This window comes from Ursus americanus, chromosome 26, assembly GCF_024610735.1.
Source record: "Ursus americanus isolate L20-20 chromosome 26, mUrsAme1.1.p, whole genome shotgun sequence".
Classification (NCBI taxonomy): domain Eukaryota; kingdom Metazoa; phylum Chordata; class Mammalia; order Carnivora; family Ursidae; genus Ursus; species Ursus americanus.
This window is the reverse complement of record NC_142152.1, coordinates 21849963-21864941: the sequence shown is the minus strand read 5'-3', so window position 1 is coordinate 21864941 and position 14979 is coordinate 21849963. Positions and strand designations below refer to the sequence as shown.

Sequence of the window (14979 nt, the reverse complement as noted above, 5' to 3'; positions counted from 1 at the left end):
GGAAAGACAGCAGTTACTGACTCGGGTAGCGGTATTTGGTGGCACAGACATTGCACGCTACCTTGAATTGACTGACGCCTACCTCTGGCTGAGGAGAAACAGCCATCTGAGGAACCAGGGTACCACTGGCTGCCACCTGGGCATTCTGGGTGCTACATGACACCACCTAGTTACACAGCGTCCAGCTCTGTCCCTCCTCATACTGCTAAGTGAAATACTGGCTGTTATTCACTGAGCACTCACTACGTGCCAGGCCCCAGACGTGCATTATCTCCCAATCCCGGTGACAGCTGAGGACCGACGCCCGGGGAGACTGACCTGCTGAATATAAGATAGAACAATTTGCTAGATTGGGCGAAGGTATTTTCTGGGAAGCAGATGTGGGTCAAAGTTGGGGAACCAAGATTTTTCTGTCTTTGAAGCCTGGGCCCACAAAGTCAGTCTGTCCAAAGGACTTGCCCTTTTATAACAAGCATAGCAGAACTTCCTGTCTGTCACCGTGGGGGTGGGGAGAGATCAAGTTCAGGGATCTCTGCCGTAGGTCACATGCCATAAAAAGGCCTCGCAAGCACCTGGCCAGGCGTAGCGTGGGGCTTCAGATAAACCTTCAGTTCCAGACGCAATTACTACCGCGTGCCCACTGTGCCAGGTCCTGAGCCAACCTCGTGACGACGGCCGTCTCATCTCCAGTCTCCACGTGGGAGAACTGAAGTCTGGGTGGCCTCAGGTCACATAACTAATTTTGAGAAGTGGAATTCAATTTCGGGTTTCTAGACGACTGAGACCCGAGCTCTGTCCCGCCTACGGGGCTGTCCCCTGCCCTGGTGGCCCAGCCCCAGGCGCGCTGAGCTCCGCCTACCCAGAACGGTTCCGGTGTAGTTGATGGGCAAGACGATGCCCAGGGAGGGGATGCAGAGGATAAGCACAAAGATGATGAGGTGATACTGGAACGTGATGTAGATGCGTGCGTCGTCTCCACACTTGCTGATCAGGTCCTCGTTCCTGGAAGAGACGCACAGACAGGGACACTCCTCAGGAGCCCGTGCGGCCGCAGCCTAAGTTGGAGGGAGGGAGAGGGAGAGAAGGGGCTCACCCCGCCCCTAAGAATTATCGCCCTTCATCTCCAAGCCTCTATGGTGCCCGACACGCATGTCGCTGAGTTTCACAGGCATGTCCCAGACAGCAGCTGCCACACACACGTGGGAATCCAGGGGCACTTCTGAAATCAGGCAGTCATTCCATCTTTTCTCGCTCCGTGTGGAGAACCTGCGGTGGCGTGCGCACCAGACAAACCAGCAGGGACACGGAGATCAGCCGCGTTTTTTTTAAAGTTGTTTCTTCTACTTTGTAAATTAAAAGGGAGTGCTTAAGGTCACAATGAGGTATCACGCCACACTGCCAGACTGGCCAAAGTTAGACAGACAATACCAAGGGCTGGCGAGGCTCTGGGGGCACTGGGCGCTCTCCCCCACTCACGGGCACTACCCCGGCACTGCTGCTTTGCCAGCAGTTGGTATTATCTAAGGAAATGGACGACATGCACACCCTATGACCGAGCAACTCCACGCCTGGTTTTATTCCAGTGGATGCACATGTGTGTCAAGAGACATGTATGAGAACCTCACATGCGTTGTCTGTAACCGCCCCAAACCACCTAAATGTCTACCAAAGGCGGAAACGGACACAAGAACTGTGAGATATAGGGGGTCTGGCTGGCTCAGTCAGTGAGGCGTGCAACTCGAGATCTCGGGGGGATGAGTGGAGGCCCCACATCGGGCGTGGAGCCTACTTAAAAAAAAAAGAAGTGTGAGATCTATACGTGTGTGTGTGTATGTATATACATGTGTGTGTGTGTGATCTATGTGTAATGATACAGATATGGAATGAAATACTATATAGAGACAAAAATGAGTGACCATAGCTGAACTTCACAAACACAACGTTGGGCGGAAAGACCCAGGCACAAACAATACATACTGAAGGTTTTCATACACAAAGTTCAAAAATAGGCAATACTGAACAATGGAGTGAGAAGTCAGGATACTGGTTGTCTTTGGAGAGGGGGAGGTGGGGGAGGTGACAGGGGGCTGGGAAGGAGCAGGACGAGGGCTCCTGGAGTGCTGGCAATGTTCTAATCCTTGATCTGCTTTGCTGCAACTGAGCGGGACCTTGATTTTTGGGGACTTTTCCATACGTGTGTTATACTTGAAAAAGAAATTTAAAAGCAACACATGCTTATTACAGAATTTTGGGGAAATACAAAGGAGAAGAAAATCTTTCCCCTCTAATCTCATCCAACCTAAGATAATGACCATGAAGCACTTTGGTCCATCGCCCTTACTTTTCCGTTGTTGGGCTGGTTTAACTTTGTGACTATGGTATCAGCAGCATTCGATGTAAGGCTGTGTTGCTTAGCTTTTCAACTGAAGCCGTTTCTGACTGTTCCACGTTCTGCCTAAATGTTTTCATTGCTGCACTGTGGTAAGGGTGATAGTGGCCTCCACGTACAGAGTGCTGGTTCGTACCCAGCTCCAAGGTGGCCTCCCCACTCTGCTGGTGGACGTACCAGAGTTTACCCACCCCTGCTCTCCGGTCAGGCTTGTAGGGTGTATGCATTCAAGCATCCAGTCCAGGATTCAGATTTATTTTTAAACAATACTATAAAGAGCCTATCTTTAAGGCGTTCCAATAATCCCCATTTAGGGAATTATTTAGAGCTCTCGATTTTTTTTTTTTTTTTAACTGCAAGCTGTTAAAATACTTCTTGCCCTGGACTTGAGAATTCAATCCCAAGAATGAGGTGGGTGGGAACTGGCGAGAAGGCAGGGTGCTGGAGAGCGGGAACGAAGGGAGGGTCCTGCTGCAGGCTTGGGTGCCAAGACGTGGTCACCTGACAGGAGTGTGCCTCAGACAGGGTGGGGCAAAGAGAGCCTCCAGTCTCAGGAGGGAGCCGAGGGGGGCTGGCGGGACCAAGGACACAAGGTCCACGATGCGCTGGGCCTATTGCTCCCTCTCTCCCGGGGGGAAGTCAGGTTATCCTCAGCAGCCTACCTTACAGCCCCGGGGACAGTTTGCAGTTCTGAGCCTGTCTGCACTCCTCTACTCCATTCTTTCCTCTTCTCAACCCCGACTTTCCAACCACCACCCTCCTCCTCGCAATGAATTCTCCTCTTGGCTCTAATCGCTTCCCTTCTGCTATCTCTTTCTGGAAACCCACTGTATCCACTGTACTCTCTCATCTTCAGATTCACAGCCACCTCTCTCCACACCCTGGAACTACCACCGGGTTCAAGGGCACACTGGCTACTCTGAAATCCGAGAAACTCCTCGAGCCTCCATCCCTGACCCGCTTTCTCTCATGTTCCAGCCAACACCTTCCTTCCTCCCTCCCACCTCTTCCCCGGCCTCTACTTCACGGACATCTTACTCACGAACCACCCTCCCAATGGAGACCCGAATCACTGATGTCCACGTCCTCTCCTTGCTCTCATTCTGCTCAACCGGGGGCTCTGAGCGCACAGGCTGCCCGCCACACCCTCGTGGGCTTCAGCGAGTCCAGCCCTAAAGATTGCGGCCTCTTCCTCCTGCCCCAATGACACTCTTTTTTGATCTTGCTTCCCACTTTGGGTGACCTATCTGCTCCCACAACTTCAATTATGACCTTGTGCACCCATCTCCCAGGCCGCACTCTCCTGCTCTGACCCTTCTCCGAAGCTTTAACTAACCCCGCTTTTCAGTAGCTTGCTGGTCAACTCGCAGGTTTGCCCTAGCCATCTCACATCATTCCCCAACTCCTCATATCTCATCAGCTCCCAACGAGTGGCATCGCTTTCTTCCCCAGAAACCAGCCCTGGATCACTCCTCTTCTTAACCAGCTGGAGGCCAGGTGCAGACCACGGCCCAGGGACTATAGCCCCATGATCTCTCCAGCTGCCTCCTTCCTTGGTCAGCATCCCCTCTCACCTGGACACTGGAAAAGCCTCCTGAGGTGTTCACCTTGCCCCTGGACCTTCTCCACTGCCAGTGCCCCCCATACTCCTGCCTACAAACAGATTCTCACCCTGAGTGTCCTGCTCAAAAATAGGAATTGTTCTCTACTGCCTCCAGACCAAAGCCCAGGGTTCTCAGCACGACAGTCAAGGTCCTACTGAGCCTTCCAGCCCCATCTCTTAGCCTCTCTCTTGCCATGTATCCTTGTTTCTAGCCACATCTAGACCGACCATTTCTGGATGCTTCTGCCCATCTCTGCCCCAAACCTTCACTCATGCAGTCCTTTCTTTGTGATGGACCCTCCACTGGGCCTAGCGTGGAAATTCTTCCCATCTTTCAAGGCCTCGCTCATAACTTGCTTCTCCTGAACCCCCTAATTGGAATTAATTTCTTGCTCCCCCAAATGCCCTTTGCCTGGCAACTATAATGCCCCCATGATGAATTAAACATAGTGAGTCTTGTTAACCTTTGTCTCTCCAGCTGGACTGCCTGGGCTTTTTGCCCAGGGACTCTAGCGACCCTGTCCCTGATCAGTAAATGCGTGAGACTATCTTCTAGACACAGCCCCCAAAGGATGCAGGATGCAAAGTGCAACAGCCAGCCTTCCTCCCTTCCCAGGGAATGTGTTCCCAACGTTGGGTAGGGGGAAGAGGATGTTCACCCAGACACATACACTGCTATGCACACTGACCTCCCCTGACACGCAGGTCCGGGCACACACACCTCAACAGCTGCACACAGATTTGCACCAATGCAGTGATATGCCTCTCATATTTCGTACTTGGCATGTACACGTCTCTCCTGCAACATGGACACGTTTCTCCCCGCCCTGTATACATCCATTGACGTGTCAGCAGATGGCAGAGAAAATCCAGAAAGTCAGCCCCAAGCTATCCAGGACTGAGGATGTGGTCAGCTCAGACAGGCCCAGGCGCTCTGGGATTCCCTCCCTCTCATCCCTGCAAAGGGCTGGCTACCGTGCCACCCTGCCCCTGCCCAGCATTCATGACTTTGTTAAACCCAGGCACCTAGAGCCAGCCTGGACAGCCTCCCAAGGTCACCAGCTCCAAAAGGTCATACACCTTAGTGGTCATTTAAAAAAAAAAACATTTTTTTAAAAAGTAAATGCTTGTGGGGCACCTGGGTGGTGCAGTCGTTAAGCGTCTGCCTTCGGCTGAGGGGCAGGATCCCCACGTTCTGGGATCGAGCCCCACATCAGGCTCCTCTGCTGGGAGCCTGCTTCTTCCTCTCCCACTCCCCCTGCTTGTGTTCTCTCTCTCAAATAAATAAATAAAATCTTAAAAAAATAATAATAAAGTAAATGCTTGTTTAAGGGAAAAAAGGTAACATTCCCTAGAAACTGTTGACAGGGTCTGCATCTCTGCAGGAGGGCTGGAGGTGGACTTTCATGTTTCTCTGAATGCAAACATATTTAATGTGAGCTTGTGCCTGTCTTAAAAATTACCGAAGCAAAACCAGAGAAGGTCGCAAGAGATAAAAGAGATAAACCATTTCCCCTCCCCTCCCCCCACATGTGGCTAAGATCCCCGGACCACACACAAACTAGCCTCATCACTCACTCCTGGGGACTCTGATGAATGATGTAGGTAGACTGGGGGAGGGGGCAAGGCCACAGGGACTCCCCCATCAGTGGGGTTGGAGCTCAAACACCAGAGGCCCATGGCCCTAAGCCCAGCTCAGGGTTCCCAGGGCCCAGGCAGGGTGCCTATGCCCCCTTCAGCAGGTCTGGAGAAAGACAGGCACCCTCAGGTGGCTCATGGGGGTGGGGTGGGGTCTTGGGAAAATGCATGAGTGCTCCCAGCCAGGCCCTTGACGGGTGAGCGTGGAAGTGCATGCAGGAGGAAGTTCCAGGAGCCTTTGCCAAGCAAGCAAATTAGCAGGCCCAGTCCAGCCCCTTGTTGCAGGTGGCCTCTGAGGGCAGCAAGGCTGTAGCCTAAGGCAGGCGCCAGGTAAGATAGGGCCCTGGATGAAGGCTTTGAAAGATGGGCAGGGCAGGACGGACAGGGGGTATTTAGGGAGCGCCCAGAAATGTGCAGGGCTATGAGGCAGAGGCAGAGCCGTGTGCACAGGCACGAGTATGTGCGTGTGTAAGCACATGTATACACACACATACACACAGTGGGGGCAGAGAGTTCAGGAAGGTGCTCAGCTGAAGCAGGGCAGAATCAGGAGCGTGACATCAGAATCCTGAAGCATGGGGGAATCAGAAGGAAACAGGGGACCTGGGGTCTATCTCCTTGCCAAGTGGGGTCTGGCCCTAAAAAGATCGGGGGGGGCAAGGGGCTGTCCCTCTGTAATTAGTGCCAAGGGAAGAGGAAGCACGCCCCTCTGCCCACTGTTTTCTTTTCCATTTCAATATGATGAAAGATGTTCGCAGAAATAAAGCAAATAGCAATGCAGGAAAAATTTCTTTTTCCTAGGGTAGAGTTCATAAAAGCGTTTTTGTATGCGTGAGAAAGTGGTCCCTTCCTGAGGGCTGTAGGCTCTGTCCAGTTCCCATTCCGCCCACCTCCGGGAACCCCAGAGGGCATCCTCTGCCTGGGCAGGATGAGGTGGTCAGGGGGGCGTGGGGGGTGGGGCACAGAACCCAGGCCCAGCCCCAGACCTGCAGGGCAGCGGGCTCCATCCCCATCTCCCCCAAAGTAAGGCAGCTGCGGGCACAAGCTCAGAAAGTTCCGGCACAAAGGGACTCCTGGGTGGCTCAGTCTGTTAAGCTAAGCATCTGCCCTCAGTTCAGGTCATGATCCCAGAGGCCTGGGACAGAGCCCCCGCATCAGGCTCCCTACTCAGCGGGAGTCTGCTTCTCCCTCTGCCTGCTGCTCCCCCTGCTCGCTCTCTCTCTGACAAATAAATAAAATCTTTATAAAAAAAAAAAAAGATTTAAAAAAAAGAAAGAAAAAAAGTTCAGGCACTTACTTCATGGTGACGGTGTTGAAGAACCAGGAATAGAAGCCCTGGGGAGAAAGGAGAGAAGTGTGAGAAAATCCAGCCCCGGGCCTGCCCTCCAGCTATGGGAACCCAGGTGGAGTGAGTCAGCGTCCATTAGGGGCCTCCTTCTAGGCAAGAGATGGCAGTGAGAAAGAGCTTGGGTTCTGGAAGGAAGTGGGCTCCATCTGGAATCCGTGGTGACCGTCCAGGAAGAGGTCTCCCCGGAAGTGGGCTGTGAGTTGACATTCCTGCCATGTGGCATCCTGTTGTAGGAAATGGGGGCTTCGTGGGCTTTGGACCAGAGGGAGAGAAGGGACCCTTTGTGGGGTGGATGTCAGCTGCTTTCTGTCTGTCCCTAGTTGCTTCCTTCTGGGAAATGCCCCCACACCATGCATGTGGCCTGGTGGGCTGTCCATGAAGTAGGGGTCTGCCACCAGTGGCCAGCTGATCAATGGAAGCATGACCCAAGTGGGGCCAATCAAAATTCTCCTAAGGGGATTAACAGGGATGTGGGGAGAGGAGGTCTCTCTGCACCTGAGCTCCTGCACCTTGGTGAACACCCCGGAGCCTGCAGTGGCTCGGCGCCATCTTCAAGGCCACAGGCAGGAGCTTGTCTGAGAAGAAAAGCCCACTCAGAGGAGAGAGGACTGGAGGGGGGGATCCTGGTGGTATTTCTGGACTTCCTGGATCTCCCTGTACCCAAGGCAGCCACTTCTCTTGAATTTCCCGACTCAAGCCACAGATTACCTAGTTTGAGCTGGGTTTCTTCCCTTACATCTGAGAGTCTTGCCAATTATGTCTTCCTCTCAAGGTCTTGCTGTCTGGTTTCTAGGTGGTAGGAAAGGGCAGCCTCAGCCATGGAGAAAGAGGAAGTGTGCTTGGAAGACTGTGCCTGAGGATGGGCTGGGGCCCATGGCCCTAAAATCCGCCAGATCTGGTAGCTGGTTAAGTCGCCCTGGTGCGTGCTTCCTTCTGGGATTCTGCAGGGTCTAGCAAGATCTGGGCAAAGGTTGCAATTCTTGATTCACCCCATTTGCTCACAAGCACATCAGTGAAACAGGCAGGCCCAGCTGGCTGACATTCCCTGGCACCACACTGATTGGGGAAGGGGAACTGCCCAAAGGGAAGCGATGGGGTCAGGCAAGCAAGAAGCAGAAGGAAGTTCCTTGCTCCCTTCGGCATAAGGCCCACCAAGTCCCCTTCCCTGGATTGGGGTTGCCTGAGAGTCAGATGTCTGCCTCAGGGGGGACCATTTCTCCAGTTCTGTCCTGGGGAACTAAGATAAGGACACTCTAAAAAAAAAGAGGGGCGGAGTGGCTCAATCAATTAAGCATTTGACTCTTGATTTTGGCTCAGGTCATGACTTTGTGGTAGTGAGACTGAGCCCTGCGTTGGGCTCCATGGTGGGCGTGGAGCATGCTTGAAGTTCTCTCTCTCTCTCTCCCCTGCCTCTCCCCCCCAAAATAAACAATAAATAAAAAAAGGACAGACGCCCAGGTATGAGTCATGGCAATGAAGGGAAATAGCATGCTGGTGGCATCGACTGGGAAAGGCCCCAGGGAAGGAGTGAATCACTAAATAAGAGTTGGGCTGAGAGTCTGACCACCCCTCCCTGCCCTGGAGGGTCCTTCTTCACCACCCACCTTGGGCACACAGGTGTGATTTATTTAGGGAGCAAGTAGGTTTGTTGACGGTCCCTAGGGGTCCTGCACAGGGGAGGACACAACTTCTTGGGACTCCCTTCCACCCCCTCTACTCAGGTGCCAAGGGGGATACCACACACAGCACGCGCGTCCTGGAATTCACACAGGACAGGACTGTCCGTCAAAGGGCAGAGGTCGTGAGTACAAGTGTGGCCTCTGTGTCTGTGAAAACTGCAGACACGGATGTGCAGCTAGCCTGTGTGGACTCTCTCTGCACTCCCAGACAACAGACACCCCCCCCACACGCTCCCCCGCACGTACACCACAGCTATGAAAGGCATAAACCATTCAGAAAACTCAGCAGCTGAACAGCGAGCCCGAGAAGGGCTGCCACCTCCCCTCTTGCCTCACCCCTGCAGGAGAGGGCCGCAAGCTCCCAGGAGCCAGCTCAGCTGACAGGGCCGGGGGACAGTGCTCAGTTCACTGCAGCTCTCTTGGTGCCCCACCCTCTTCACTCCCACCACGTGGGGTAATGGCCCCTCTGCTGCCCCCAGGCCCCTCGGCCTGGCTGAGGCCCTGAGGCCCCAGCATCGTGGCTGGGGCGCTCCAGAGGCCACCTCTGGCCTCCCAGTCTCCCTGCCTGCCTCATTTCTAGCTCTGCAGTGTGACTGTCCCACTGCTGCCATCATGATTTCTCGGCTATTTTTAAAATAAATGATCTTTTTGCCATTATACAAAAAAAAAAAAAAACCCCAACCAAAATAATGTTTCTGAAAATAAACTTGAGAACCACCTTGTAAGGTAGGTGTGACCGTCCTTATTCTACGGAGAAACTCAGAGACAAACTTGTCTACCGCTCCCCACACAGCGTGGGGCGGATCGTGGCAGGTAACACGACCAGGTCTTGGAGGGATGATAACGGAAGGAAGGTGGTTCTCCTCACTTACTGCCTCCAACACGTACCCGTCAGATGCTAACTACACGGGAGGCTGGCCTGGGTGCGGGGACAGCGGCGGCAGGACCAGGTCAGCGCCTGCTCTTGCCGCGGGATCTGACACACGGGACTGATCGGGTAGATGAGGGATCGTTACAGACTGGGTTAAGAGCCAGAAAAGGGATGCATTTTCCATGCGTGCGTAGAGAACAAAAGATCTGGACCCACGTTGGGTGGATGGGGCTCCTGGGGCAGCAGTGCTGGGGCTGAAATCTGAACAAAGGGTCAGTCGGTGTATTGGCCCCTAGCAGGGGCCACTGGGGAGGGGGACAGGGAAAAGCAGGTGAAAGGCCATGTGGAGGGAAGGAGGTGGACTTCTGAGGATCTGAAAGGTGGCCAAGGTGGCCAGGGACGGGGGAGTTGGGAAAGAAGGACAGGTGGGCAGCAGACCAGACCATGAAGCCACAACAAGGCAGCTGGGCTTCATTCCAAGAGCACTAGGAAGCCAGTGAAGGGTTACACAGGGGACTGTGTGTCCCCGCTCGTGGGGATCGCTCCGGATGTGCGTGGACAGTGGATGACGCAGGACACAAGTGTGGACATAGAGACTGGTTAGAAGCCAGCCTGGTCATCCAACAAGAGGCCGACGGGGGCCTGGACTGGGGGGTGGGGGCAGAGGAACAAGACGGGGAAAGTGACAGCAGTACAACTCGGTAATGGACTGGCTGTGCCCGGGGGCCTGGGCCGCACCAAGGGGGTGCAGCTGGGTGGGTGGTGGCCAGAGCCTGAGACCAGGGATCTAGGAACAGGTGGGTAGAGGGATAGCGTGGCATGTTTCGGACATACTGAATCCCAAATGCCTTCACAGTATCCAAGTGGAGATATTTTGAGGGCCATTGGATAAATGTGTCTGGAGCCCACAGGGAGGTTTGGCTGGAGACGGAAATTTAGGAAGGTCTGCGGAAAGGAGGCAGTTGAGGTGGTGGGTATGGGTGACACTGCCCAGGAGCGCGAGGAAGAGGTCTGGGACCCGCTGAGGGAAACTCCAGCTGTGGAGGACGAGCCTGCGGAGGGGACAGAGAGGAACAGATGGAGTGGCAGAAGGGAACCCCAGAGAGTGTGGTGTCAGAGAAGCAGCCGGGGCTGCCTGTTCAGCAAGGGAAGGGCCTGAACTGCCTGTCTACAGGGCCGATGTTTCTTAGCGATCAGAGGAGATGAGAACTCAGGAAAGTCCGTCGGATTTCACCTTGCGGGACAACTGATGAGCTGTCCGGGGGAACGGAGGGGCGGAAGCCACACTGCAGGGGTTGAGGCATGAGGGGGAGCGAGGAAGTGGAGAGTACGGGTGCAGAGGGAGTCAGGCCGCTGTGGGCTGTGGCGGGGCCCAAGACCGTCCCTGACACCCTCCACAACACTCCAGCTCCGTCCCATTACTACGGCGTGCCTTCCTTGCCCCTTTTGGAATTCATGCCCTGACCACCGTCCTGTGTGCGTCGGTCTGGGGTGTCTCAGCCAGGGAGAAAGTCCCATGAAGCAGGACTTGGTCCGTTTTATTCACTGCCCGGCCCCCAGTCCCCAGACCAGCGGTGGCCCGCAGAGGGGCACCAGGGCAACTGGCTGAGCAAACGAACAAGCTCGGGCAGAGGACTGGCATCCGACGGGGAAGAGAAGGGGGAGAAGACCGGGCTCCATGGGCAGGGTGCAGCAGGTTGCGGGAATCCTGCCTGATGTGAGGAATCTCCTACGTGAAGTGGGAGGTGAGTCCTCGGCTCGGCGTGGGGGCTTAGGCAGGACCCAGGCTGCGACGAGGGTTGAGGATTTGAGAAGAGCAGGTAAATTAGTTTTAAAAATCCCTGTAAAATAGAATTAACTAACTCTTACTTGGCGGTAGGAATGGTGAACAGCTCCATCCTTCTGATGGGGAAGCGGAGCCTTGGCAAAGCTGAGGAATGTGTCGAAGGTCACATTGCCAGGTGGGGTGTCGCTGGCTGCCAAGCCCCTGAGGGTGAGCGTGCTCCTTCCTGCACACGGCAGGGCTGCTGTCCAGAGCCAGGAACCCTCTGGGCCCAGGCCCACCCTAGCACTCACCTTGTCCTTGTGTTCCATCTCCAGGGAAATATCCGAGGGAGATGTCTTCTCACTCTGCTCCCCATAAATCAGAGAGGTCAAGCTGCAGCCAGGGAAAGCAGTGAGCAGGGAGGCAGAAAGGGAGAGAAAAGGCCTCAGGCCTTGCTGTCCCTCTGGCTCCCAGGCCAAGAGCTGCCGTGCCCTCCTGTCCAGGACCAGACACGCCTCAGCTCTGAGCACACAGCTCTGGGGACAGATGGTAATCACCCCTGTTGCCAGGTGCCCAATGTATCTTGGGAGTCATGGGATCCAGAAAGTCTGAGATTCTAGAAAAAGGTGATCTCGTGCCCAGAGGTGACTGCCACCCCCCCCCCCCGCCAACCAGGTTCTCTTCCTGTGAGGAGGGCCAGTGCAGGGGCAGGAGTGGGTGCCAGGAGGACACCTGCTGGGTCCTGGTTGTGGCGGCACATCCCCCAGAGGAGGCGAGCAGCTCACTCGCCCTGACCCCCAGCGTCCCCTCACCTGTCATTGTGTATCAGCAGAGCCAGGCGCCCGTAGTCCCACGCAGCTTTCCGGAGGAAGGAGTAAACCAGAATGATGACCTACAGCCAGGGAAGGGGGTGTGGGGATGTGTCTTCTGCTTGGCCGGCCCCTGCATCCGTGTGGGGGAGACCCTGTCCCGCAGGTTCCCAGGGACACCCTGGGCTCCCCAACAAGGTGGCCAGCTCTGTTAGGGTAAAGGTCACGCCTTTTTCAGCTCTGGATGCCCAGTGCCTGTCAGCTTCCCTGCACAGAGTGGATTCTTGGAGTTTGCGGTGTCATGTTCAGAACTATCTGACAAGAACATTCCTTGAAGGGGCGCCTGAGTGGCTCTGTTGGTCAAGCCTCTGCCTTCGGCTCAGGGCATGATCTCGGGGTCCTGGGATCGAGCCCCACATCGGGCTCCCTGCTCAGCGGGGAAGCTTGCTTCTCTCTCTCCCTCTGCCCCTGGTTGTGCTTTCTCTCTCTCAAATAAATAAGTAAAATCTTAAAAAAATAATAATAAAGAACATTCTTTGAAGAAATCAGCAAGGGGAGAGAGAAGGGAGGCCCGAGGGCGGTGGCCAGGCGGGCCTCTGGCCTAAGCGCAGGGAAGGGAGTCTTAGGAATTCTGTCTGTTCCTGTAGCCCCCTCTTCCCCGACTGCCCTGGACACGGCTGACGTTCAGGGAGTCTTCACCGCTGTGGCCGGCGTGCATTTGGAGAGCCGAGGCCCCTGCTGCGTCACCCGTGACCATTTGACGGTCTGCGCCTCCGAGGCCTCACTGCCCACCGAGGAGTCCAGGACTTACCACCCACAAGAAGATGTTGAGTAACAGCACGGTGGGGATGCCCCCAAAGGGCTGCCCCTGTAGGACGGTGCTCCGGGAATTGAAGCATTCGTTCACTGTCATGTTCTGAGTCTCTTCCACCGCGTTCAGGCTGCCGGGCGGGACAGCCATCCTGGGAGCTCCCTGGCGACAAAGGGACACTCAGGTCAGACAAGAGAGAGCCTCTCACTCTGTGAGCGCCAAAGCCTGCCGGGGACATGGGGCGGGGCGCACTGCGTGTCCATCGCCAGCCCGTAACAGGTCAGGGCCGGAGTCTCAGCCCCGAGACGCCACGCAGCCCTATCTTGTAAGACAGCAGCTTCTCCAAACCCAGAGCCATGATGGCCGAAGAGCCCAGATCCCCTGGAAGAGTTTTTATTTTGTACCCATTACCAAAAGAGTCGTGAAATGTACCTCCAAACGGATCTTCCCTATTCCTACCTTTGTGAAGCTTTTCTTGCATAGAAACGAACAAATTTCACAAAGGTGGATAGGACCCCAGAGTGGGAGCGTTCAGTTTGGAGAACAGAACTGCACTCATGGGAAGCCCGTGCAGACAGGGTCTAACATCCTATGAGTCTCCATTCCAGTTTCCAGGAAAGGAAGGTTCCTAGGACTAAATGAGGTAAAGCTGGAGGGTGCCTGGCACAGAGCAGTGACTCGGTATATGTCCCTGTCTTAATGTCGAACTTGAACCAGGGAGATTGGTGCCTGCCCAGGGGCCTGAGCCAATCCGGTGAGGGCTCAGGGTCACAGGCATCCATATTCTCCAGACTTGGAGAAGCGTGGGAAGCACCAATGAAAACGGGAATTGACTAGTAGCTTGCTTGAAGTTACCTGCAAAGTTGTTCTGGTTTTTAAAGACCATTCCTTTTGGCTCCAGACCTCATCTCACCCTAGGACCTCTTTACTCCCATTCAAGAAAAGTAGGCTCACTCCTTCTTTCCTTCATTCAGTAGGTATTTAGTGAACAGCTGCCTTATGCCAGACCGATGCTGGTCATGCATCAGCAAACGTATTAAAGGGATCACTCTGACCATTGATTTGAGAATAAATGGGGGGGGCGCCTGGGTGGCTCAGTCGTTAAGCGTCTGCCTTCGGCTCAGGGCGTGGCCCTGGAGTCCTGGGATCGAGCCCCATGTCAGGCTCCTCCGCTGGGAGCCTGCTTCTTCCTCTCCCACTCCCCCTGCCTGTGTTCCCTCTTGCTGGCTGTCTCTCTATCAAATAAGTAAATAAAATCTTAAAAATAAATAAAGAAAGAAAGAAAGAAAGAAAGAAAGAAAGAAAGAAAGAAAGAAAGAAAGGAGAATAAATGGGGCAAGCATAGAAGTAAAATCAGACAGGTCAGTTAGGAGGAAATTGTAGCAATCCAGGCAAGAGGTAGCCACAGCCAGGACTGGGATGGAAACAGAGAGGTAGTGAGAAGTACTCAGATTTTGGAAGTATTTTGAAGGTGAAGCCAAGATTTGCTGATAGAATGGATGGTGAGGGGTGGGGTGTAAAAGAGAGGAGTCCAGGATGACTCTGAGGTTTCTGGGCCCCGCGACTGGAAGAGGGGAGGTGCCGTTACTGGGTGCGACAGCCAAGAAGTGCAGGGTGGGGGCGGTCAGGAGCCAGGTGCTGGACATGCTGAGTGGAGATGCCAGGCGGGTGGCTGGAAATGAGTCTGCAGCTCAGATAAGAGTCAGGAGACATAAAGCATCCCCAGCAGACAGAGGACTCCCGGAGGTGTGGGACTGGATCGCCAAAGGAGTGAGCACAGAGTGAGGCTCAAGGTCTGAGCCCCGGGCTGCTCCATCAAGAGAGCTGAGGCAGGTGAGGAGGACACAGGAAAGGGACTAGAAGAGCAGCCGTCGAGGAAGGAGGAACAGCAGCAGAGCATGGTGTCCTGGAAGCTAAGTGTCTCCAGGAGAGGGGACGGACAAGTTGTGTCGATGTGGGCAAGATGACAACTGGGAATTAGCCACAGTGAAAGCAACATGGAGGCTGTCGGTGGCCAGACTGGCACGGGTGCCAGACAGAATGATGCCATGGGATCAGGAGCAGTG

General features: G+C 54.6%; 1 protein-coding gene across 2 annotated transcripts in view; it reads right to left on the bottom strand.

Moving 5' to 3' along the window:
- Positions 1-14979, bottom strand: part of TMEM63C (transmembrane protein 63C) — a 67654-nt gene that overhangs the window by 22068 nt on the left and 30607 nt on the right. For both annotated transcript variants that reach the window (XM_087856147.1, XM_045807749.2), the window contains exons 4-8: positions 12914-13075; positions 12106-12185; positions 11605-11686; positions 6928-6965; positions 860-1002 (exon numbers count right to left, since the gene is read on the bottom strand). In XM_087856147.1, coding sequence (XP_087712273.1) covers positions 860-1002; positions 6928-6965; positions 11605-11686; positions 12106-12185; positions 12914-13063 — 493 coding nt within the window. In that variant the 5' untranslated portion in view covers positions 13064-13075. The remainder of the gene's footprint in view (positions 1-859; positions 1003-6927; positions 6966-11604; positions 11687-12105; positions 12186-12913; positions 13076-14979) is intronic.